General features: G+C 39.9%; 3 protein-coding genes and 1 non-coding gene across 6 annotated transcripts; all 4 read left to right on the plus strand.

Annotated features, from left to right (window-relative positions):
* The first annotated feature begins 498 nt into the window (after nt 1-498).
* LOC133151809 (transcription factor Sp6-like) lies at nt 499-8,122 on the plus strand. 3 transcript variants are annotated; one of them, XM_061275155.1, is made up of 3 exons: nt 499-707; nt 807-842; nt 6,549-8,122. In XM_061275155.1, exon 3 carries the CDS (start codon nt 6,666-6,668, stop codon nt 7,572-7,574), a length of 909 nt encoding a protein of 302 aa, XP_061131139.1. In that variant the 5' UTR covers nt 499-707; nt 807-842; nt 6,549-6,665; the 3' UTR covers nt 7,575-8,122. The 3 variants fall into 3 exon arrangements, with proteins under 3 accessions (XP_061131139.1, XP_061131138.1, XP_061131140.1); XM_061275154.1 differs by lacking the exon at nt 807-842; XM_061275156.1 differs by lacking the exons at nt 499-707; nt 807-842 and adding an exon at nt 4,814-6,286.
* A 3,798-nt stretch (nt 8,123-11,920) lies between these two features.
* cwc25 (CWC25 spliceosome associated protein homolog) lies at nt 11,921-16,070 on the plus strand. Its single transcript, XM_061275233.1, has 9 exons — nt 11,921-12,106; nt 12,249-12,421; nt 12,497-12,733; nt 12,822-12,891; nt 12,977-13,128; nt 13,550-13,622; nt 13,707-13,903; nt 14,810-14,977; nt 15,631-16,070. Exons 1-9 carry the CDS (start codon nt 12,089-12,091, stop codon nt 15,740-15,742), a joined length of 1,200 nt encoding a protein of 399 aa, XP_061131217.1. The 5' UTR covers nt 11,921-12,088; the 3' UTR covers nt 15,743-16,070.
* A 751-nt stretch (nt 16,071-16,821) lies between these two features.
* On the plus strand, nt 16,822-17,011 carry LOC133152108 (U2 spliceosomal RNA). The gene has a single exon (XR_009714073.1). It is a non-coding gene; the product is annotated as a U2 spliceosomal RNA (small nuclear RNA).
* A 719-nt stretch (nt 17,012-17,730) lies between these two features.
* On the plus strand, nt 17,731-21,107 carry psmb3 (proteasome 20S subunit beta 3). Its single transcript, XM_061275231.1, has 6 exons — nt 17,731-17,882; nt 18,565-18,749; nt 18,822-18,929; nt 19,013-19,190; nt 20,805-20,899; nt 20,974-21,107. The coding sequence occupies exons 1-6, from the start codon at nt 17,880-17,882 to the stop codon at nt 21,020-21,022; spliced, it is 618 nt and encodes a 205-aa protein (XP_061131215.1). The 5' UTR covers nt 17,731-17,879; the 3' UTR covers nt 21,023-21,107.
* Nucleotides 21,108-21,913: the final 806 nt, after the last annotated feature.

The following is a 21,913-nucleotide window of genomic DNA, read 5'->3' on the forward strand; positions in this document are numbered from 1 at the left end:
AGTCAACACATAAAAACGGTTCCGATTGCAGGAATAGCTTAACGGTTTGATGCACGACTTTTATGCTAGCCAGATGGACATTGAAACGCTGCAATTTTCTCATTTTACCAATAATCCCCCGGGAAGACACACCATTATGCTATGCTTTATTAGAGATCATCCCCTACCATCATGCATGCTTTAGATGAACATCTTCTGAGTTTCTCACCAGCTGTTTTGGTTCCTTAACACTCAGCCTCTTTTTTAGGCCCTTTGTTTCAGTGGCGGTGCCACCTGGATACTGTAATGATGATATATTTCGTGTGTGTGTGTGTGTGTGTGCGTGTGTGTGTGCGTGCGTGCGTTTGCAGGCTGGAGCCTATGTTTGATGAGATTTTTCTTCATGAATAAATAAAACCTGCTTAACGAGACAAGAGATGCAAGTACGACATAAATGGAACGAGGAATTAGAGATGTTCTGTGGAGGTGAGGACGCAGCAGGAGAGGGCGGGGCCTCAAGACACGCGCTGCAGTAAAGTTTGTCACACGATTGTGAGCGCAACAAAGAAGCTCTATCAGCTCGCGTGGAACATGTGCACATATTTCTCTTCTGTGGACTTTTTCCGACCCAGTGGAAGAAGCAGAGTTGAATTGAGCCAAACTTCCTTCAGCCAATGTGACCTAATATTTCCCCCTCAACGGCAAGGCGAGTTTTCATAGTCAAACAGGTAAATGCTTAAATTGCACCATATCTTGACTACGAGTGTTTAAGATTAATTGATTGATTGAGGATGACACGTCTACCTATCTATTGACAATCTGAAAAGTTGCCGTCAACCCCAGAGAAGAGAGTGACAATTCAGGTAAGAGCGTTTTTTTTTTTTTACTTAAAAAGAATTTACCGCAAAGAATGTAATTGCAAATCTAATTGTGGTCATATATGTTTTAATAATACGTAATCCCAATTTGCAGCAGTATCATAAATCCATGGTTTCCTGGGTGCAGCAGAAATGAATTAATGGGGTGCATGCCAAAATATTTTTGTGGTTAATTTTAATTACTTGTATGGTAACATGATAATTTGGATGAGTTAGTCTGAATTATAATTAATTTAAAACTATGAATAAGAAGCAACACTGCATTAACAACAAACATTTTTGGACATAAAGTACACTGCCTAAAAGTAGATTAGACATTAAAGAGACCTGGATTCATCTGTCCATCAATCATTTTTGATGTTCCATCTATCTTATAAAAGACAAAATTATTCAAGCCCAGCCTGCCAAAAATATTAGTTTAAAAACCCCACAACACGCGAGAACAAATATTACTTGTAATGCTGGGTAAAATGTTAAATGTTGTACAAGAGGAATCAAGCCTGACCGGCTTTCTTAAAAAAAAAAAAAAGTTGCAATACTGGATATGTGCCATATGACAAACTGGTGACAACCCATAAATCAACTGTGAAATACATTCCTAGTGATATCACCCACAGATGTACTCTCATGAGAGCTCTGTGAGTGTCCAAATGAATGTTTCCCAACGTTTTATGAACCGACGCACCCATTTTACATTAAAAAAAATCTCACAGCGTTTCACGTGTCAAAGTAAAATGTTACAAAAAAAAGTATACATACTGAAATAATGAAGTTGTTGTCTCAATTTCCTCAGAAATTGACTTACTCAAAATGAAGTCAGGGCCTACTGAAGTGAACACAAAGGGGATATTCTTGACAGAAGCCATGCGTAATTCTTTTGTGTAGAGGACAACAGGATACACAGGTTTATTGTACTTTCTGCCATTCAATGGAAGAGCATTTCAACGTCCTGTCTGTCACTATGCATTGTTAGTTGATGGATAAACAAAGATACAGTGGAGCCCCACTAATTGTGAACAAATAATATTGAAAATCTACTTTAAATTGACGGCCATTATAAATGATAACTTTTTTTAACACAAAAATTTTTTGAGAAGCAAGAATAAACCTGCAACAAGCCTTTTCCATGAAAAATGGGGGGTTCTGCCCCTGATGCAAAATATAGACTTAGAATAAATATTATTAATAAAATATTATTAATAGTTTTAGCCAACTAAATATGATAATTTCCCTCAGCACGTCCGATGATATCCCACGGCATAATGACTGGTCTTTTTTTATCCATCCATCCATCCATCCATCCATCCATCCATCCATCCATCCATCCATCCATCCATCCATCCATCCATCCATCCATCCATCCATCCATCCATCCATCCATCCATCCATCCATCCATTCATCCATCCACCCATCCATCCATCCATCCCTCCCTCCCTCCCTCCCTAGCCCTCCCTCCCGCCCAACCTACCTCCCTCCCTCTGGTCACTGAACTGCTTCTCCTCACGTTTGTGGGCACGCAAGAGCCTATGCCAGCTGACTTTGGGCCACCCTGAACTGGTCGCCATCCAATCGCAGAGTACACATACAAAAACAACCATTTGCACTCTCATTCACATCTACAAACATTTTGGAGTGCTCAATCGGCCAACCATGCATCTTTGGAATGTGGGAGTAAACTCCTCACAGGAACAGGGAGAACATGTCAACGACTCAGGAAAGCTGGAATCGACCCCTGCACCTCTGAACTGTGAGACAGACATGTTTATTTATTTATTTATTTATTTATTTATTTATTTATTTATTTATTTATTTATTTATTTATTCGTTTGTTTGTTTGTTTGTTTGTTTGTTTGTTTGTTTGTTTGTTTGTTTGTTCGTTCATGCATGTATGTATGTTTGTATGTATTCATCCATTTATTTATTTATTTATTTATTTATTTATTTATTTGCAGGAACCAAAACTTCTCCAGGGAAAGAAGTATTCGGGATGAAAAGAATTACAACAACAAATAAAACCAAAAAAAATCAAGCAATCCGACACCCTCAAAAATGTACACAGGGTGAATTTTTCGACAACCACTTGTAGCGCTCCTCTTTGAGCACATCCATTGTCACGGCTTAAAAGGCCAAACAGGGGTAGAAGTTTTAAAGGTTTTTGATATTCATTTCAGGTTGTCACTCCAGCATCCTGAAATGCAGACAGTGCAGGGGATGTTTTAGGGACATCCAAAAAATCCGCTGAGCAGAGCGAATGTTGTAAGCAGATGTTGAGATATGCAGCAACTGAGACAGGTCGGGTTAAGATAGACCAAGGAGGGTTTTATGCGTTAACAAGACCCTGTGAGTTTTTCGACACGCACAAAACTAGCTGTCCTGAATCATACAGGAACAGCGTCCTCATCTGTGAATATCAACCTTTCAGTCAAATGTAGTAAACATTCTGTAAGTTGCACTGTATTTATTTTCTATTTTCCTATCATGTCTAAAAGCTTTAGTTTTGAGCCAAACATGTTTGAAGCTCAGAGCGGTAATTTCAAAGTCACTATCCTTGCCACAAGTCCTGGTCACTTTTGATTTAAGCTGATATGTCCACAATAAACCACATTTACTACGAGAATTAACTACTACCGTTTTTTTCCGTGTATAGTGCGCAATATTTTACTAATTTATTGTCCTAAAATCTGGGGTGCGTATTATACATGGGTACAAAGAAAAAATTTTGTAATTTTTTTTTTTTTTTAATTTTTTTTTTTTTTTTTTTTTTTTTAAATAAAGTCATGGTACAACAAAACCAACAACAGGACTGACCGACAAAGTCGTGGAACAAAAAGACAGGGTGACATTACCAAAGACAGGAACAGAATGACAGTAACACATGCAATGATCCAACGGTGAGCGAGGGGCAGACAGGACTTAAATACAAAACACGTTACATCGATTGAGGTGACACAGGAAGAGCGGGGTGACACGAACAGAAACTATGGCAACCTAGACACATAGCAAAACTGGGGACGAGACATGACAAATCTCCCCCGAAATAAAACTCACCTTTCTTCTTGTTTGTTGTCAATCGCGCATCGCATTCAGCCATCCTGCCCAACACACTTAGTAAAATTCATAATTGACGACACATCGTTTGATGCGATGGTGCAATCGATGGTGTGTTATTGTCAAATATTGTTTGTTTTTTAATCTCCATCGCGGACCGGACGTCATACGGAGGCCGCCATTACAGATGCGCAGAACGGTTGCGCAAGACACGTCAGCTATATAAAGAGCGAGAGTTCAGTTCTCCACCTATTAGTTTCAATTCACAGTTTAATTAGCAGTTTCAATCAGCAAATAACAAAATGCGTATTACAGGTAATATTTTATTTCACAACACTTTGCCTTGTTCCTTTCGTCTCTGCTGTTCACTTCAAACACGCTCCATACGACCGCAATGCTCTCGTATCAGACGCTTGCTCGATCACCTGCTCGTTTGCTGTCACAATGTACCCTACACAAATCCGAAACATTTGTTGCGGCTCCGAGTCACGACGAGGGGCAAGTTTTGGTTTCCAAGGGTGTTTTTATTCCTCTTCAACGTCTCTCCCATACAGAGCCGCCGTGTGCGCACGGAGCGCGGTGGTGCGTTTAGGGGCAGTCGGAGAAATCAACGCCAACAAAAAAATGACATCCAGCCTAGTTAAGACCATACCAAAGACTTTAAAAATGGGACCCATTGCCTCCCTGCGTGTGTGACGATCTTTGGGACTTAAAAAAAAAAAAAAAAAAAAAAAATTAAAAAAAAAATTAAAAGAAATTCATAAAAATTGGGTGCGTATTATACATGGGTACAAGCTTTTTTCCAGCATCAGCATGCCATTGTTAGGGGTGCGTACTATACATGGGGGCGCACTATACATGGAAAAAAACGGTACTTAAGTTTTAATGATATCATGTAATTAGTCTGAAGACACTGCTGATCAACATGAACTATTTCCCCTCTCTGCCTCCTGCCAATAGGTGACTTGTAAAGCGGGGGCAATGCTGGGTCTTGGCCAGGCAGGTTTTTTGACCACAGCTCTGTCATTGCCTAGCACCATTATTTTCTTCCCAAGCCAGACCTCCAATCGCCCCAGCCCATCAACTCCACCCCTTCTCCCCTTCGCCCTCTGCCAGCTGTTTCTCGCAGTATTCCCAGCAGTTTGGCAAATGGAAGAGTAGGATGCTTCATGTATTGGTGGAGATCGGGCGACTATTCCGACATACGCTGGAGTCACATTCCCCCAAAATTACAGAGCTGTAGCTGTGGCTCCAGGCCGACATGAAATAAATCTGTTTGACCCTAGGCACCGCACCTTTCATTAGGGAATTCCTAACTAATTGGTTTACAATTTCATTGCATGTCGGATCCATGTATTAAAGACTGGACCTTCAAGAAAGAAGACTACATTCATGTTGACTCACCAAATGAAGATTGAGAAAATATGTCTCTGTCAGTCAGCCTGACGCCAAATGTATGTAAAGCAAATTTGAAGTAGTAGTCTTAACGAGCTTTCTCATGGAGTCTGTCCTGTTTGCTTTGTCAGATATGATATCATTCCAAAGGATCTTCAGACCGAGATACTTAGCTCCTAAAGCTTCAGACTTTTTTACTGTTTCCTGCTGTAAAAGTAATTGTAGATCTTCGAGGATGGGGGGTGTGGTGGAAGTCAACAAGATTGTTTGGAGCAAGGAATTTATTGTTTGGAGCCATGCGCAAGTCGCGCCAGCTTTCGACTTGTTGTCGGTTTCTACAGACATGTTGCATTTTAACAAGCTTTGTGTCACCTTTCAAAAGAGCCCCTCCTTCTGCAGCTGACTGACATATTTAAAGGTGTAAAGAGTTGTTCAGAGCTGGAATGCTGCTAGAGTCAGGGTTCCGCTGGCCTTTCTAAGTGTTTGCTCCTTATTGTGGAGGGACCTGAAGATTGTTCTTGATATTGTTTGTCTCTGTTTGTCATCAGACTGCAACTGGTGCCTCCGGTGTGTTTAAGCTGAAATGTTTTACAGGGTTTCTTTTGTATGTTGCCTGAAGGCATGTGATGCGTGAAGGGTTATAAATCAAGTGTGATTCATCAAAACAGGTTCTGCTGTCTGCCAAGTTTCATTTCATCTCAACACACCACAGAGACGTACAAATAGATTTTGGCCCGCAGCCATAACTTCTTCCTTTACCAAACTGCTCCCCTGTCAACACCCCTCCCTACCACTGTTCCCTCCTCCAACCTTACCAACATTTATCTCCCCCTCCACTACCTTTACACAAGACCAATGATGTTGTTTTCTTTGAGCTTTTCTTTGACTGTCCTCCATGGGAAGTACCTGGCAGCGGATACAAGTGGCAGGCCTGTGCCTGGACATGTCTGTCTCCCCCTCTCTTCTGTCTGCACGGCCACGTAATGTGAGAATTGTAGTATCCACGGCAATGACGGAGGTGTATGTGAAGATTGTTTAAATATTGCATTAAAGAGGATTCTGGCCTCAATGCTTTCATATCTGAAGTGTAGAAATGTCAGCACCACAAAGGCGTATACATAGTCTGGGAAGGTGGGGGGGGGGGTGACCTCATCTCTCATGGTTTTGTGAAGTCACTGATGGAATGCCTGTAACAAATAAAGAGCTAATGTATATGAATTAATCATTTGCCCTCTTTCTGTCTGCAGGTTTTGTAGTGCTTTGCCACCCTGCCATGTGGTAATCATCTGTACAACACAACAAGATACTTGAACAACACCTTGTGCCGCTGATCTCATCTACACTAGTGCACCTGCAAAGCTCACATGGCCCACCATTATGAACCCTGGCTTCGGACAGCACCATCTAGTGGTAGCACAGACGACATGCCCATCCCTTCCTGGTGGGACTTCCAGAGGGATATTCAGTCTGGGAACTGGATTGACCTCCACACAGGGCAAAGTGCTGACTTACCGTCTGTGAGTCCAGGCTGCAACATGGGTCTGCAGTCCTCTTTAGGCTCCTACAGTTCCGACCCGCAAATGTGCTCCCTGCCTTTGAGTCAACATCTACCAGCTTCATACTCACCTCACCTCTTCCCTCCCGATGGCTTGAAGATCGAACCACTGGCACCTGATATCTTGCAACAAGAACCTTATGCACTGGAAGAGCCACGGGTGAATGTGGTTTTGGCCCGGCCAAAGTCCCAGAGACGTTCTTCTTCCAGAGGTACCGGCCAGGCAGCGTGTCGGTGTCCTAACTGTGTACACGCTGAGCAGATGGGCCACAGCACGGATGACAGCAGGAGGAAGCACATGCACAACTGTCACATCCCTGGCTGTGGTAAGGCCTACGCTAAGACCTCTCATCTGAAGGCCCACCTAAGGTGGCACAGCGGGGACCGGCCCTTCGTCTGTAACTGGCTCTTCTGCGGCAAGCGTTTTACACGTTCTGATGAACTGCAGCGACATTTACAGACGCATACCGGTACGAAGAAATTCAGCTGTGCGTTATGCCCTCGGGTGTTTATGCGCAGCGATCATCTGGCCAAGCACATGCGCACGCATGAGTCCCCAGCGGAGCATGGAGAAGAGAGTGTGAATGGAGAGGGCAAGGGCTTTGATTCCCCCACACCTCCTCAGTCATCGTCAAACATGTCTGCACCTGACACCATCGAGCCTCCACTCAAGCTGAAATGCGAGACAGACCCCTCCATCTCCAGTGTAACTGGCTAGTCTGGTCCGGCTAAGTTCATTACTTTCTGAATCAAGTTTGATCTAAAAGGAGACACCATCCATTGCACTTTCAGTTCTATAATTGACCTGCATGAGTTTGACGCTAGAAAACTAAACAGATGGATCTGAACGTGTTCTTCTGTGGTTCAGTAAATTATTGATATTAATGGGACTATCAACTCAGTGATTTACGACTACACTAAAAACAATGGTGGATTGAATGTACTCAATTTTATCTTGTCAAGTGGTTTGGTAAACAGGCTCAGGTCTACTTCCGGGTGCAGGCCATCGAACGCGACTTTAGTGTATTTGATTGACGGTATTGTGTATTGGGGTGATGCTTTTCCTTCCCGCATTGTCGGGCACAATGGACTCGGATATGAGCTTCGACCGCCAGAATGAAAACAGGGCCCTATATGTTTATCTTGATTCAGATACATTTTAAAAGTAGATTAAGACTACTGCTCTACTTAAAATTGTTTTGATCCAGATGCTTTTATTTTGTGCAACCACTTGATGAAATAAAATTGAATAAATTCAGTACATCATTCTTTTTCAGTGTCCATATTTATGGCAACAGTGTCAACATGATAGAAAACCAAGACTACGTTCTACAAGAAAAGTTTTAAAAACTATAACTTCTTTTTTGTTTGTTTATGGAGAATAGGGTGAGAGAATAACTCCCCCTGTCTGGATTTAAACCAAAAATAAATGGGTTCTTCCCCATGCACATATTCTATGGAATGTTTTGGTTGCGCTTTTTTTCATAATCCTGCTGCCTAACAAATGAAAAATACTTACTTCTCCTTGGCAGAGGCAAAGAAATACTGTATTAGAATTGCTGAAGTTACCCACTCTGTTGATACCAGAGTGTGTTGCAAATTTAAATTCTGCTAGGACACTTTTTACCTGTAGATCCAACAACAAGGGGTGCATCAGTTGGAGTTGCTATGGTAAATATATTTTATTAGTAAATTACATTGATGGAATATTTTTTTATAAAGAAAATTAAGCAAATTGACCCATCACCTGTCTAACAAATAAATCCCACAAGTTATGCCAACTATGAACATACATCACATCACAGCAGTTATTATGATGCATGATTCTGTACAAACATGTTTGACAACAATTATGTCAAGCATATACAACTCAACACCAACCTGATCAACAATGAAAAACTGAGTACATAATGGTCATATAACGTAGCACACAGCATTCTTTTTCTGGGCTGAGCACTCTTTCTATTCTAAAGAAAACACTGTAGAAGGAAGGAGTGACGTTTATTTTTTTCCAGGTGAGGAACTTCAACACAACACGTGTTGGAAATATGAATCTAATGAGTCTCATCGGCTGGATTTTACAATGCTATTTCCATATTTAAAGATGAATTTGAATCAAGAATAATTTGTACAAGATTAATTTCAATCACTGCAAATTTTAAAACTAAAAGAATTAACAGAAGGTATAACAAAGAATTAATGTTGACCTAAGATAATAATGACTAGTGTAACTAGTAAATTTACAATATTGCAGTCTTAGAAGATAAGAAATTTAACAGTGGTTGTTTTATTGTTGTGTACGTGTTATGTACGACTGAGTATTAATATTTTGAATTGTAATAGTCTATGGCGTTTTTCTTTATGTTGATTTGAACAGTAGCACAAGATAGATACATTTGAAAAAAGGGTTAGTTGTTTGTCATTTGTCATGTTACGTTCTAGCTACTGTAATAAAAATGCTGAGGATGCGATGTATACTGTCTATACTATTGTTGCCCTCTATAATTAATACAAAAAATGTGCGCGTGTGAATTATTTCACCCCAAGACTGCTAATAATTATTTGCAAAAGTGGATGCAGTGGATCACATTGCAGTTGTTTGGTTAGGAAATCACACAGTCACACATGTATACCATCTGAAATTAGAATTTGCAATTTCTGGAGAAATTGTGTGTGAAGGTGATGAAGCTGAATAAATGAGCAGTACTTTGGGAATGCTACAAAATGATGTTTAAAGTTGGAACAGGTTAGAAAATGTAGAAATTAGAAGGGAAAAACGAAATTTTGTAAAATCTGGCTTAGATTTAAAAAATAGGTAGCCAAAACATGAACAGTTTAAAGTTGGAATGGGTTGAATCGGTTGAAAAATGTAGAAATTAGAAATGAAAAACAAAATTTTGTGAAATTTTAAACATGAAAAAGTGAAATTTTTTAACTTGGCAATTTTGGGAATGTTGGAAATCTTCCCCAATGTGATTTGAATTTGCTGAACGATGTGGATTTCAAACTGGAACGACGTAAATGTGAAATGCTGTATGTGCCAATGAATGGGGAAAAATCTGCGAATTTTGCGAAAACGGAAAATATTTAGAATGAGAAAAATGCAAGGGTTCATCACGTGAATATTCGGAATACGTCAAAAGTGGAATGGAGTGAATCGGATGAATTATGTGGAAGTAGTAGCAGGACAAAAAAGTGAGGAGAATAAAATAGAAGAACAAGATTAAAGTTAATGGTGTAAATTAACATAAGTGCGAAGGCGAACAATAAAGTTTTGGTGTAGAATTCACCTTCACACTAATAAAGTGAATGGTATAGAAAAACATAAGTGTAAAGGCCTTTGCCTTCACACTAATAAAGTGAATGGTGTGGAGCAGGGAGGTCAAACTCATTATTTTCGCGGGCCGCATCGTATTCATAGCTTCTTTCTGAGGTCCATTATGACTGTCAACCCAAATAAATGTATGAGCATCTCATATTATATACAGTAAAAGCTACAAAACAAACTGACAAATAACTTGTTTTCAAATCAGATGAGTAAACACTGGTCAAATATTTTTTAAAAAAGATATTATTAAAAGTGAAGACAATTTGCAATTCTAGTAATGACACACGAATTTGATGCACAATTTGTCTTCGAGGGCCACATAAAATGATGTGGCGGGCCGTATCTGGCCCCCGGGCCTTGAGTTTTTACACCTGTGGTGTAGAGTAACATAATGCCTTTGCCTTCACACTAATAATGGGTAACGGTAACATTAAAAGCTGAAATGAGACAAGACTGTTGCTCCTGTAGATTAATTAAAAAGCACTGATCTGTTCCAGATAGAGTGGGGCAAAAAAGTATTTAGTCAGCTACCAATTGTGCAAGTTCTCCTACTTACAAGATGAGAGATGCCTGTAATTTTCATCATAGGTGCACTTCAAACATCCATCCATCCATCTTCTGTACCGCTTTGTGCCCACGAAGGTCGCGGGCATGCTGGAGCCTATCCCAGCTGTCATCGAGCAGTCGGCGGCGGACACCCTGAACTGGTTGCCAGCCAATTGCAAACACAGAGACGAACAACCGTCCGCGCTCACATCTAAGGGAGATTTTGGAGTGCTCAATCGGTCTACCAAGCATGTTTTTGGGATGTGGGAGGAAACCGGAGTGCCCGAAGAAAACCCATGCGGACACGAGGAGAACATGCAAACTCCACACAGGGAGGGTGGACTCGAACCCACACCCTCCTAACTGTGAGGCAGACGTGCTAACTAGTGCCCTACCGAGCCTCACTTCAACTATGAAAGACAAAATAAAAATATCCAGAAAATCACAGATTTTTAAAGAATTTATTTGCAAATTATGGTGGAAAATAAGTATTTGATCAATAACAAAAGTTCATATCAATACTTTGTTATATAGTAAATACCCTTTGTTGGCAATGACAGAGGTCCAACATTTTCTGTAAGTCTTTAGAAGGTTTTCACACACCGTTGGTGGTATGGTGGCCCATTCCTCTATGCAGATCTTATCTAGAGTAATGATGTTTTAGGAAAATGGTCAAACGACAGGAGGCCAGCATGGGAGAGTGCCTGGCGAAAACCCACGCAGGCACTGGGAGAACATGCAAACTGGCTGTGAAACCCTGGCTGTAATGAGGACGGGACTAGAAAAGCACAATCGCTTCCTCCCGCTTCCCTTTTCGGCAACTCATGACAAGAAAATGTGAAATGAATTTGTAATAAGTGTGTTGTTTATGTGCTTGCCGAAATAAACACATCAAAACAAATATAAGGGCATATACCAACGTTTCTTAACATGCCCTGAATGCTGAAAATCAATTTAGCCATATTGTTGCTTTGTCATCAGGGGTTCCCTCTCCCAAATTTGATCTCCCAACGAGGGTTGTGACGAATAATATGCTAAATACTTAATTAGTAACATAACATGTGACAACAATGATGTAACACAGAGCAATCGTTAAAGTTGTCTTTTAATTGTAGCTATTTGTGTGTTTTGAATTCACACAGCACACGTTGAGGCCTTGAATGCATCACGATCTGTACCGGAAACGGAAGATTACCTACCGGAAACACAACAGACCGTAGCAGCATACTCGCTACGTTGTTCCCAGCCTTCTCGACCTTTGTGTAAATGTAAAACGTTCGTTTACCCCCGGTCTTTCGAAAAGGACAATAATCTTCATTTTCCTCGCTTTCATTAGTAACTAAAACAAAGGTTTAAACATGGGGGGCGGAGATCTGGTAAGTTATCTGTTGAAAGCTGCCATCGCATGAAATGCCAATTCCTTTCTGTGTACATCATCAATTACGTCTTCTGTTACAAATTGAAGCTGTTTATTGAAATTACCCTGCTACTCAATGAATTTCTTTCGTCCTATGATAGAACTTAAAGAAAAGCTGGCACCCCCAGACTATGAAAAACATCGAGCGTGTCTGGAAAGCCGAGCAAAAACATGAATCTGAATGTAAGAAAATCGAGGAGCTTCAGAAGGAGCTAAAGGAGGAAAGAGCCCGCGAAGAGATGACCAGATACGCCCAGGAAAGCGGTGCCATCAAGTTAGTTTTCAAGAACACAACATGGAAAACGTTCGAATGTCAGTCAGATTTTCTCATTATGTATCGTTTGTACAGAAAGAAGGATGATCGTCTGGACTGGATGTACCAGGGCGTTTCTAGTCAGGTGTCCAGAGATGAGTATCTCATGGGTCGTGCCATTGACAAGCAGATCACCGATCAATATGAGGAGCCTGAAAGTGGTCCATCAGCAGAGACTGGCCTTCTGCCTGGCTCCATCTTTAGTCCCATCACGGCTACCTCCAGCCTGGACATGGCCGCCAAGATCCGGGAGGATCCTCTTTTTGTAATTAGGTAAGACGTTGCTCTGCTCCTTTTCAAGACCTTTTTGTTATTTTCATGCAACTTTTTGTTGCATGAAATCTTGTGTTTTGCATTCCAGGAAGCGTGAGGAGGAAAAGAAAAGAGAAGTCTTGACGAATCCAGTGAAGATGAAGAAAATTAAAGAAATGGTAAAAAAGAATTAAAAAGCTTTCCTACTACAGGTTTCGCTGTTTTTTGGTAACTTTTATGGGAAACTTTGTGTCACGGTCATAGTTGCGCCAGAACCTCAACAAGAAAGACAAGAAGAAGAAGAGGAAGAAGGACAAGAAGGAAAAGAAAGGAGACAAAGAGAAAAGAAAAGAGAAGAAACACAAGAGAAGCCACTCAACTTCGAGTTCGGATGAAAGAGATGACAAAAAAGACAGGTACACAAGGTTGTTTGATAATTAAAAGTAGGGTTGAATGTTTTAGAAAACAAATCTAATTGTGATCCCTCTTAATATTGTGATTAAATAATTAATAAATGTGGCTTAAACATAACTGTATATATCATAAGGCAGATTACAACAATATTGCAAACAAATCTGTGGTTTTATGACTTCAACTTTTCATGTTACTTGTAACAATCAACTGTATTTATCACTTTAAAACAAACACCTGCATACAAAGTGCTGTTCATGCAGAAATAATAAGTCATACAATAACAAACACGGTTAAAACAAATTCGTATTAAAATGTTTTTTTTAAAAATGGGGGGGGGGGTCCATGTCAACATGTATTGTATTGCTTATTAATTGCTTAGAAACATCTACGAATTTAGATCTGAATATTAAACGTGTCTTTCAGGTTGCGCTCACCAGATGGAGTGACCTCTTATAACAAATCTCATTCCCATCATCTGCCCGGCTATGGCCTCCTGGTCAGTAAGCAGCAAAGTGTCATGTCACACATATTATCAGTGGACCCACGACCATTACTCTTCAATCTTCTCTTTACACCCTAGCTACCTGTCGGCAAACAATACCAGTCCTCTGCTTTGAATCACTCAAAACGCCACGAGAGGAGCCGAAGCCGATCTCCTGCAAGAAAAAATGGGGAAAATCACCGCTCTTCCTCACACCGAAACGACAGGAAGATAGATGTCAAAGGTTGTAGCCCACAGAGACAACGTTATCAAAGGCAGCGGAATCATGTGTCAAAGTAAGACTTGGGGATATCGGTCAGTGTGTGTGTGTGTTGTGTGCGGTTGTGTGCTTGTATACACTGGAATCAGTCTGGGCCATCAAAATCATTTTTGTCACAGCCTACATTGGCGTTATATTTTTTTGAGAGCTGTTATGATTGTGAAACCATATTCAGTGTGTTGACCCCTTTATTTGCTGGCGATAGGAACAATCGACATTTGTTGTAATTGTATGGAGAGTGACTTTATTTCAGAATCAGAATCAGTAGAGATCTTACTTGCATGTTTCCTGGTCCTGGACAGGTACAAGTCTTGGATAGATGGGAGGTTGGTCACGATTATCTTTTCCGCAGACCTGATTGTCCGTTGCAGTCTGTGCTTGTCCTGTTTGGTGGCCGATTCAAACCAGACAGTGATGGAGGTGCAGAGGATAGACTGAATGATGGCAGTGTAGAAGGTCTTCAGCTGCTCCTTGGCTAGTTGAACTTCCTGAGCTGTCTCAGAAAGTACAACCTCTGCTGCAGTGACGTGCGGTGAGGTTCATGACTGGGGAGGCACTGATGCCCCCACCCGAATTATTAACTTGTATTAAGCCAACACTGTCTTATAATGCAGAAACTGATATATTTTGTATTTAGCAGTTGCGGGTTGGTCCCTTAAGTGCTGCTGGCATGTAACAGGCAGATGAAAATTTGTATTCCCGTTTGTGATACACTCAACCTTTTTGGTTAAAAAAAAGATAGGGTCATAACAGGGACATGGCATCGTTTGTACTGTTCATGCATTGCCAATGCCTCTTTGCATGTAGGAACACTTGTGTGAGATTGACTATTGTGATTATCTGTGAAAGAAAACCAGATTGTTGCACTAATTTTTAGCAGCATTTAAGCAAAGTTTGGCTTATTGTCATGCTTTTCTTTCAGGAAGCTCTCTGCTGAGGAGCTGGAGCAGAAAAGAAAGGAGATGATGGACCAGGCCAAGAAGAGAGATGAGGACCGGGAGAATAACGTGAGAAGATACAGGAAGCAAGATGAGCAGGAAAAACTGCAGGAACAAAATTCCAAGCATGACCGTCATGCTGGTTTTATCCAGTACGTTTGTCTTTACATTTTTTTAACCCAAACTTTATGGCCCTTTGTGTTTGATGTCACTGGATGACCTCTTAAATTTAATAGCTTTAATTAAGTTTCACTGGTGTTGTAGTCAAGAGCACTCAAACTGAGACCAAGACTTTACCGAGACTTGAGAGTATAATGTAGAGACCAAGACTGTCTATCAAAGTAAAATCACACCCCTTCAAAAAGAAAAAAAAAAAAACGGAAATAAATTAACGGTATCTTTGCATTCATTACATTTGCAATGAAAACAAAATCTCCTGTGTTGATTTTAAAATAGCACAATGAAACAAATTTCAAATCTAAGTTAATTTGTGTTTTAATGTCTACAAATTATGCTATCATTCTGCATTTCTCACTGATCACATTATTACTGCCCTGGTCTCGACTGGTCATGATCTAAAATCTTGAGTCTGCACTGTCCTAAGCAAAGACAAGTAAAAATACCTTTGACCTCGCTACAAGACAAAGACCCTTAAAAATTGTCCTCAGGACTAAGAACTACAACACAAAGTTAGATCATCACTGAACTTACAGATCATCTTTGTGCTGATATTGCTGTCAAGGAGGAATATCAAGTCTTAAATTGTACAGTTTTTGTTCAATAACACCTCTTTCCATTCTTGCAGTGATATGAAGTTGGAGAGTGCTGCCACGTCTTCTTTAGAGGACAGAGTGAAGCGGAATATTCACTCCATTCAAAGGACACCGGCTTCGTTGGATAATTTCATGAAGAGATGAACATGAACAATATTGTACATAATGACTTAAAAAGAGGAAACACACATTAATCAATATCCTTAGTAGAGGAATGGATGTTGTTTTGAGATGAACAATAAGCCTATGTCTACATAAAATCAATTTTCAGTCCTGTAAAATAAAATTATTTCGTAGAAACTGTTTACCATTGTGAAAATATTGTATTTTTCCTTTCAAATTTTCCAGACAATTGAGACTTTTGATGGTTTTATCATAAATGTTATTCCAGAAGTCTTTTCAATTACAACTTGTATTGCTTGACCTCTCTATAATAAATTTCCAACTTGGCTAAATAGTCATACGGAACTGATCTGAAGTCATAACACAAATTTTTTTGAAATGGCTCGATGAAGTATGATTTTTTCCGAAACAATTGTACTCATTTTTTGGGGTAGTTTGATAAATTGTTTGGTGACTATTTTTAAACATGATGGCAAGTGGATAAAAAGTGGTTGATTGTATAAAGATGTCAGGTATTTTTTGTTTTTTCTCCCTGCTAATGCCTAGAGTGCCCTTTATAAGTTTCCTCCCATAAAAAGTGGATACATTAATTAGTTGCAACATACACCTTTTCACTGCATCTAGTAACATTTCATTTTGTTATATTTCCCACCACCATAATACTGATACTAGTTACTTTGGAATTGTGAGTTAGGTAAATACCGAAAATTATGAGTGGGAAAAATACAGTATCCAACATCAGGCGTAATATTGTTGATTAGAATATTAGTCAAGCTACATTTTCTCATTTTGTTTTGGTCAAAGTTAAAATACTTGTAATTGGGTTCTTTGAGTGTCAAATAACATTGTAATGCCATTAATAGAGATAACATTCTTGGTGCTTTTTCATTGGACCAACATAGATCACATGGCTTATAGAACCCAGCAATTACTCAATATTTATTAGTTTTTATAGGCCCCAAAGCGGCACAACTGTCCTCATTTCACTTAAAATGTCCTGGCGTGTAAATGAGTGTTGTTGTCGTTCGGTGACGTTTGTCACTCTCACTTTAGGTTGAAGTGCTGGAAATTACATGGTCCCCATTTGACTACCTCGGGTTATCGCTTCTCGGCCTTTTGGCTAAGGTCAAGTGTAGCATCTGTTCTTATCAGTTTAATATCTGATACGTCCCCTACCAGGGACCATATATTAAATTGAATTTTGGAACAGGAAGTTGGAATAGTGGCTTGCTCCGTCCACTCCATGCATCGACCTGGTATTGCAGTACCTCCAGGAATGGTGCACCCCCTTTTCTGGTGAAAATAATACGTTGGTTATTATGGTGTTTGAAGTTGGTAGAGATGTTGATGTAGTACTATTACAGCAGAGAATGTATAAAAGTAACTTAATGGAGTCCTGAAGAAACATCAACTGTTTTTCTTTTAAAACATGTACTATATATTCGATTTTAAACATGCATGACATTTTGGTAATTATTGGGAATATTTTTTCCTATATTAAAGTAGTGTTTATAGTAAAATTGTGTATATTACAGTGGACTAAAATAAGTTTAAATGTACATCAGACTCTACAGACACTGCCTAGCACGTCTGCCTCACAGTTAGGAGGGTGCGGGTTCGATTCCACCTCCGGCCCTCCCTGTGTGGAGTTTGCATGTTCTCCCCGTGTCCGCGTGGGTTTTCTCCGAGCACTCCGGTTTCCTCCCACATCCTAAAAACATGCTTGGTAGACCGATTGAGCGCTCCAAATTGCCCCTAGGTGTGAGTGCTAGTGCGGAAGGTTGTTTGTCTCTGTGTGCTCTGCGATTGGCTCCAGCATGCCCGCGACCACCGTGGGGATAAAGCGGTCCAGAAAATGGATGATATTTGCACTTTTATTCTTTATACACGCTTACTAACCGAATGGCAGAAAATAAAATTTGGCGGGTATGTTCCTTTAACGCGCCTCAAAGAAACTATGTTGTCCATCGACACAGCCAATGAAATGGTTTTTAAAGAGCCAATCATATTCGAGCAACACACCCAATCATGTTTGTGTGTATATGCTCGGTGTTTCTCCAAATTTGTGTAGTCACACCGGGAAGCTAGTCTTTCAAAATTCCCTGCGAGGCCCAGTTTAAAGTCCTGTTTGTGACACTTGGACTACAACATCTTAACAATGGTAGGAATAAGCAACAATACTGAACGATGGGCTTGAAAGTTGAAAGTAATTTTAAGTAGATGGACATCCCAGCCATGCTAATCGTTTAGCATGGCCGGGAAACTAAGTACTATAGGAAACATTTGCATGAACATATGTATAATACATACAGTGTACGGGAAAAAAAACGTTGCATAATGTTTACAAAGTAGTTCAAATGCAGGTTGAAAGTCACATTTGAACAGTTGGTCCAAAATGGGGTGAATAAATGTGGCTCTGAACCGTTCGTAATAGCTATCTAAAATCGCATAACATATATTCTACATAACTCTGTGATACGTGTAATTGCGCACTCTCCAGAAGTATTCACCGAACGCATACTGGAGAAGTACAATACAACACAATAATACATCTTTATAGTGATTTCACAAAAGCAGCAGTTGCAAAATATTAATACAACAGCACGCTAAAAACATTGTCAATGATATAACTAACAACTATTTCCACATACGTCTCATTGTTGAGTGGTTATAGATGAGAGGGGAGCTTGTTAAGTCTCCCACCACCAGTGGATAATAAAAGTCTGAAGAACAGTAAAAAATGTTTTGTTTCATCTCCTATTATTTCTGCATGTAATATCTGATTCTCAGGGTTTTTGAAACCATGTAATTATGCCCTCTCTCCTTTGTCCCCCACCATGCAGTCTTTTATGTCCTATAATGGAGGGGCTGTCATGGCCATGAGAGGGAAGAACTGTGTGGCCATCGCATCCGACCGCAGGTTTGGCGTTCAGGCTCAGATGGTCACAACCGATTTTGAGAAGCTCTTCCCCATGGGCGAGAGGCTGTACATTGGACTTGCCGGTCTAGCCACTGACGTTCAGACAGTGTAAGTGTTTGTGACAGTTTGAGGTAAGTCATCACCGAGATCATTTTTTGTGTGTGTCTCTGTTGCAAATAGATCCCAGAGGCTTAAATTCAGATTGAACCTTTACGAGCTGAAGGAGGGGCGCCAGATCAAACCCAAGACTTTCATGAGCATGGTGTCTAACCTCTTGTATGAACGCAGGTCTGTGCCATTCCATGGCTCCATATTAGTCTCAAAAGCTGCGTAGAGATAAGATGAAAGATCACAGGGATTTTTCTTGGTAGGTTCGGACCCTACTACATCGAGCCTGTAATTGCCGGGCTGGATCCGAAGACCTTGGAGCCATTCATCTGCTCCCTGGATTTGATTGGATGTCCCATGGTGACGGAGGACTTTGTCGTGAGCGGGACATGCTCGGAGCAAATGTATGGAATGTGTGAATCCTTGTGGAGACCCGACATGGTAAGTTGAGTGTCAAAAGCCATTGCAGCAACCACCTGCAATTAGTGAAGATTCAAAATGTAAACCAGGGTGTCCTGATGTGGTGCCAAATGACATTTTCTGTTCCCTAATTATTGTGATAAAGCAGGGGTGTCAAACTCATTTTTGTCTCAGGCTGCATCATAATCATAGTTTCCTTCTGCGGGCCATTATGACTGTCAACCCAAATAAATGTAGGAACATCTCATATTATATACAGTATAGGTTATACAACAAACTGATGACTAACTAGTTTTGAAATCAGAGACTGGTAAAAACTGTTTGAATTTTTAAAAAGATGAATGATAATATAAAAAACTAGCAACATCTCAATTTTTTTGAAATGAAGACAATTTGCAATTGTAGTAGTGACACAAAGTCGATGCACAATTTGTCTCCGCGGGCCAGATATAATTACACTGCGGGTTAAATTTGGCCCGCGCGCCAGAGTTTGATAGTGTCTTCACAAAGATGGATATCAATTATTAACTAATATACATGCTCATAATCAAAGGAAGGTAATTAGAGCAAATTTGTTATTTCAGAAGTATGTATCAAATTGGTAGCCCTTCTCTTTAATCGGTAGTCAAGAAGTAGCACGCACTTTCAAAAAGGTTCGTCACACCTGACCATTAAAAGAATAAGGAAGGAAAGACCACTTTTTTCTGCTTGAAATAAAAAAATGTTGACAGCCTGCCCTTGATCATAGCTCAGTCCATTTCAAAACGATCTGTGCGATCAAATTTGTTTATTTTCTCTGATGTATTGTTCGTGTGCGACGTCACTTTTTGGCAGGAAAGTCCATCCTCATAATTTTAAAAATGACTAACAGGAGTCATTAAAACCCCAGTAGCTGACGGCACTGGAAGCATTTACCGTTTTTTTCTATGTATAATGCGCAAAATTTAACTAATTCATTGTCCTAAAATCTGGGGTGCGCATTATACATGGGTACAAAAAAAAAACAAAGTTTTTTTTAATTCGGATATCATACGGAGGCCGCCATTAGAGATGCGCTTTCTTCTCTGCTGTTCACTTCAAACACGCTCCATACGAACACAATGCTCTCGTATCAGACGCTTGCTCAATCACCTGCTCGTTTGCTGTCACAATGTACCCTACACAAATCCAAAACATTTCTTCGCTATTGAGTTTGCTAGCGCATGCGCAGTGATACTGACCGGCAGAATAACATCTGGTTGTTCCCAAAGATGATCTCTTTTTTTTTAAATAATTTTACGTTTACGGACTTAAGTAGGAGTCAAAGTTTGGGTGCGTACCGTAATTTTCGGACTATAAATCGCGTTTTTTTTTCATAGTTTGGGGGGGGGGACGACGACTTATACTCAGGAGCGACTTATATACATATATATGTTTTCTTTTCACTTTTTTGGGCATTTTATGGCTGGTGCAACTTATAGTCCAAAAATTAGGGTATTATACATGGGTACAGGCTTTTTTCCAGCATCAACATGCCATTTTTAGGGTGCGTATTATACATGGGGGCGCATTATACATGGAAAAAAACGGCATTTTAAAAGAAGACGTCTGTGCCTTGCTTACATTTTCCACGTGTCTTGTTTGATGGTCACACAGGAGCCAGATGACCTCTTTGAGACGATTTCACAAGCCATGCTCAATGCAGTCGACCGGGACGCAGTCTCCGGCATGGGCGTTGTCGTACACGTCATGTAAGTATGGTGACACTGTTGATGGGTTGGAGCTGAAAAGTTGCGGTGATTGACATGCTTGTCTTCTCTTTCAGTGAGAAAGACAAGATCACCTCCAAAACCTTGAAGGCGCGGATGGATTAAAACCCATCAAATGTTCATATTAAAACAATGCATTTGCAGTTTTTTTCCCATTTATATTGTCAAATAAACTTGTTTACACAGTCAAGACTTTCAGCGTAAATAAATGAGTTATCTACAGCTCGATGTAAATCTTTAGTTAAGAGTACAATTCAGGCATTAAAAAAAAAAAAAGTGACTACATAGTGGTCAATGGTTTGATTAGGTTTGAATTCCTCATATCTGCTGGGCAGGTTTACTTGTCAGTCACTGCATGTCCTATCTTGATTTATTTGATATTAAAAAGATGGTTTACCTTTAGTTTTTAGTTGCCATGAGGTCAACAGTTATGGTTTTGTTGAACTTTGACTGAAACACTCAGGTGCTCCAAGTGGGACCTTTCCTTCTTCCGAGCAATTTATAAATTAATAATTTAATGGGATCATGCGTTTTGTCCTGCTCTATGCATGCAGCATTCCAATAACCAAAAAGTAATCAGACAAGATAAAACTCCCTTTAATATGCAATGAATCCATTTTCAAGTAACCTTTTTTTTTACTAATGTCTGTCATTAACAAAACAATACTGTATACAAACACAAAATTGCTACATCAATGTAAACAAGATATAAAAAAAAATATTCTTATGAAAACATATTTTCTGCTGAATTCCTCCTTTTTTTAAATTAATCTTTTTTTCTCTGACCAACCTTCACACCAAGTTTACGTTAATGATTCCAAAATATTCAAAATCGATATGGAAACGTAACATTCAAACACCAATTTTTTGTCTTTGCTTGTCCAGTATTCATGATAACACTTAAATGTTACGTTGAGTGGTTCAATGTCAAATGTACTGGTGGGGTCTCGTGTGCACATCAGCCATGCATTTTTGATAACTGCATTCATTTACTTA

This window comes from Syngnathus typhle, linkage group LG3 (genome assembly GCF_033458585.1).
Source record: "Syngnathus typhle isolate RoL2023-S1 ecotype Sweden linkage group LG3, RoL_Styp_1.0, whole genome shotgun sequence".
NCBI lineage: Eukaryota > Metazoa > Chordata > Actinopteri > Syngnathiformes > Syngnathidae > Syngnathus > Syngnathus typhle.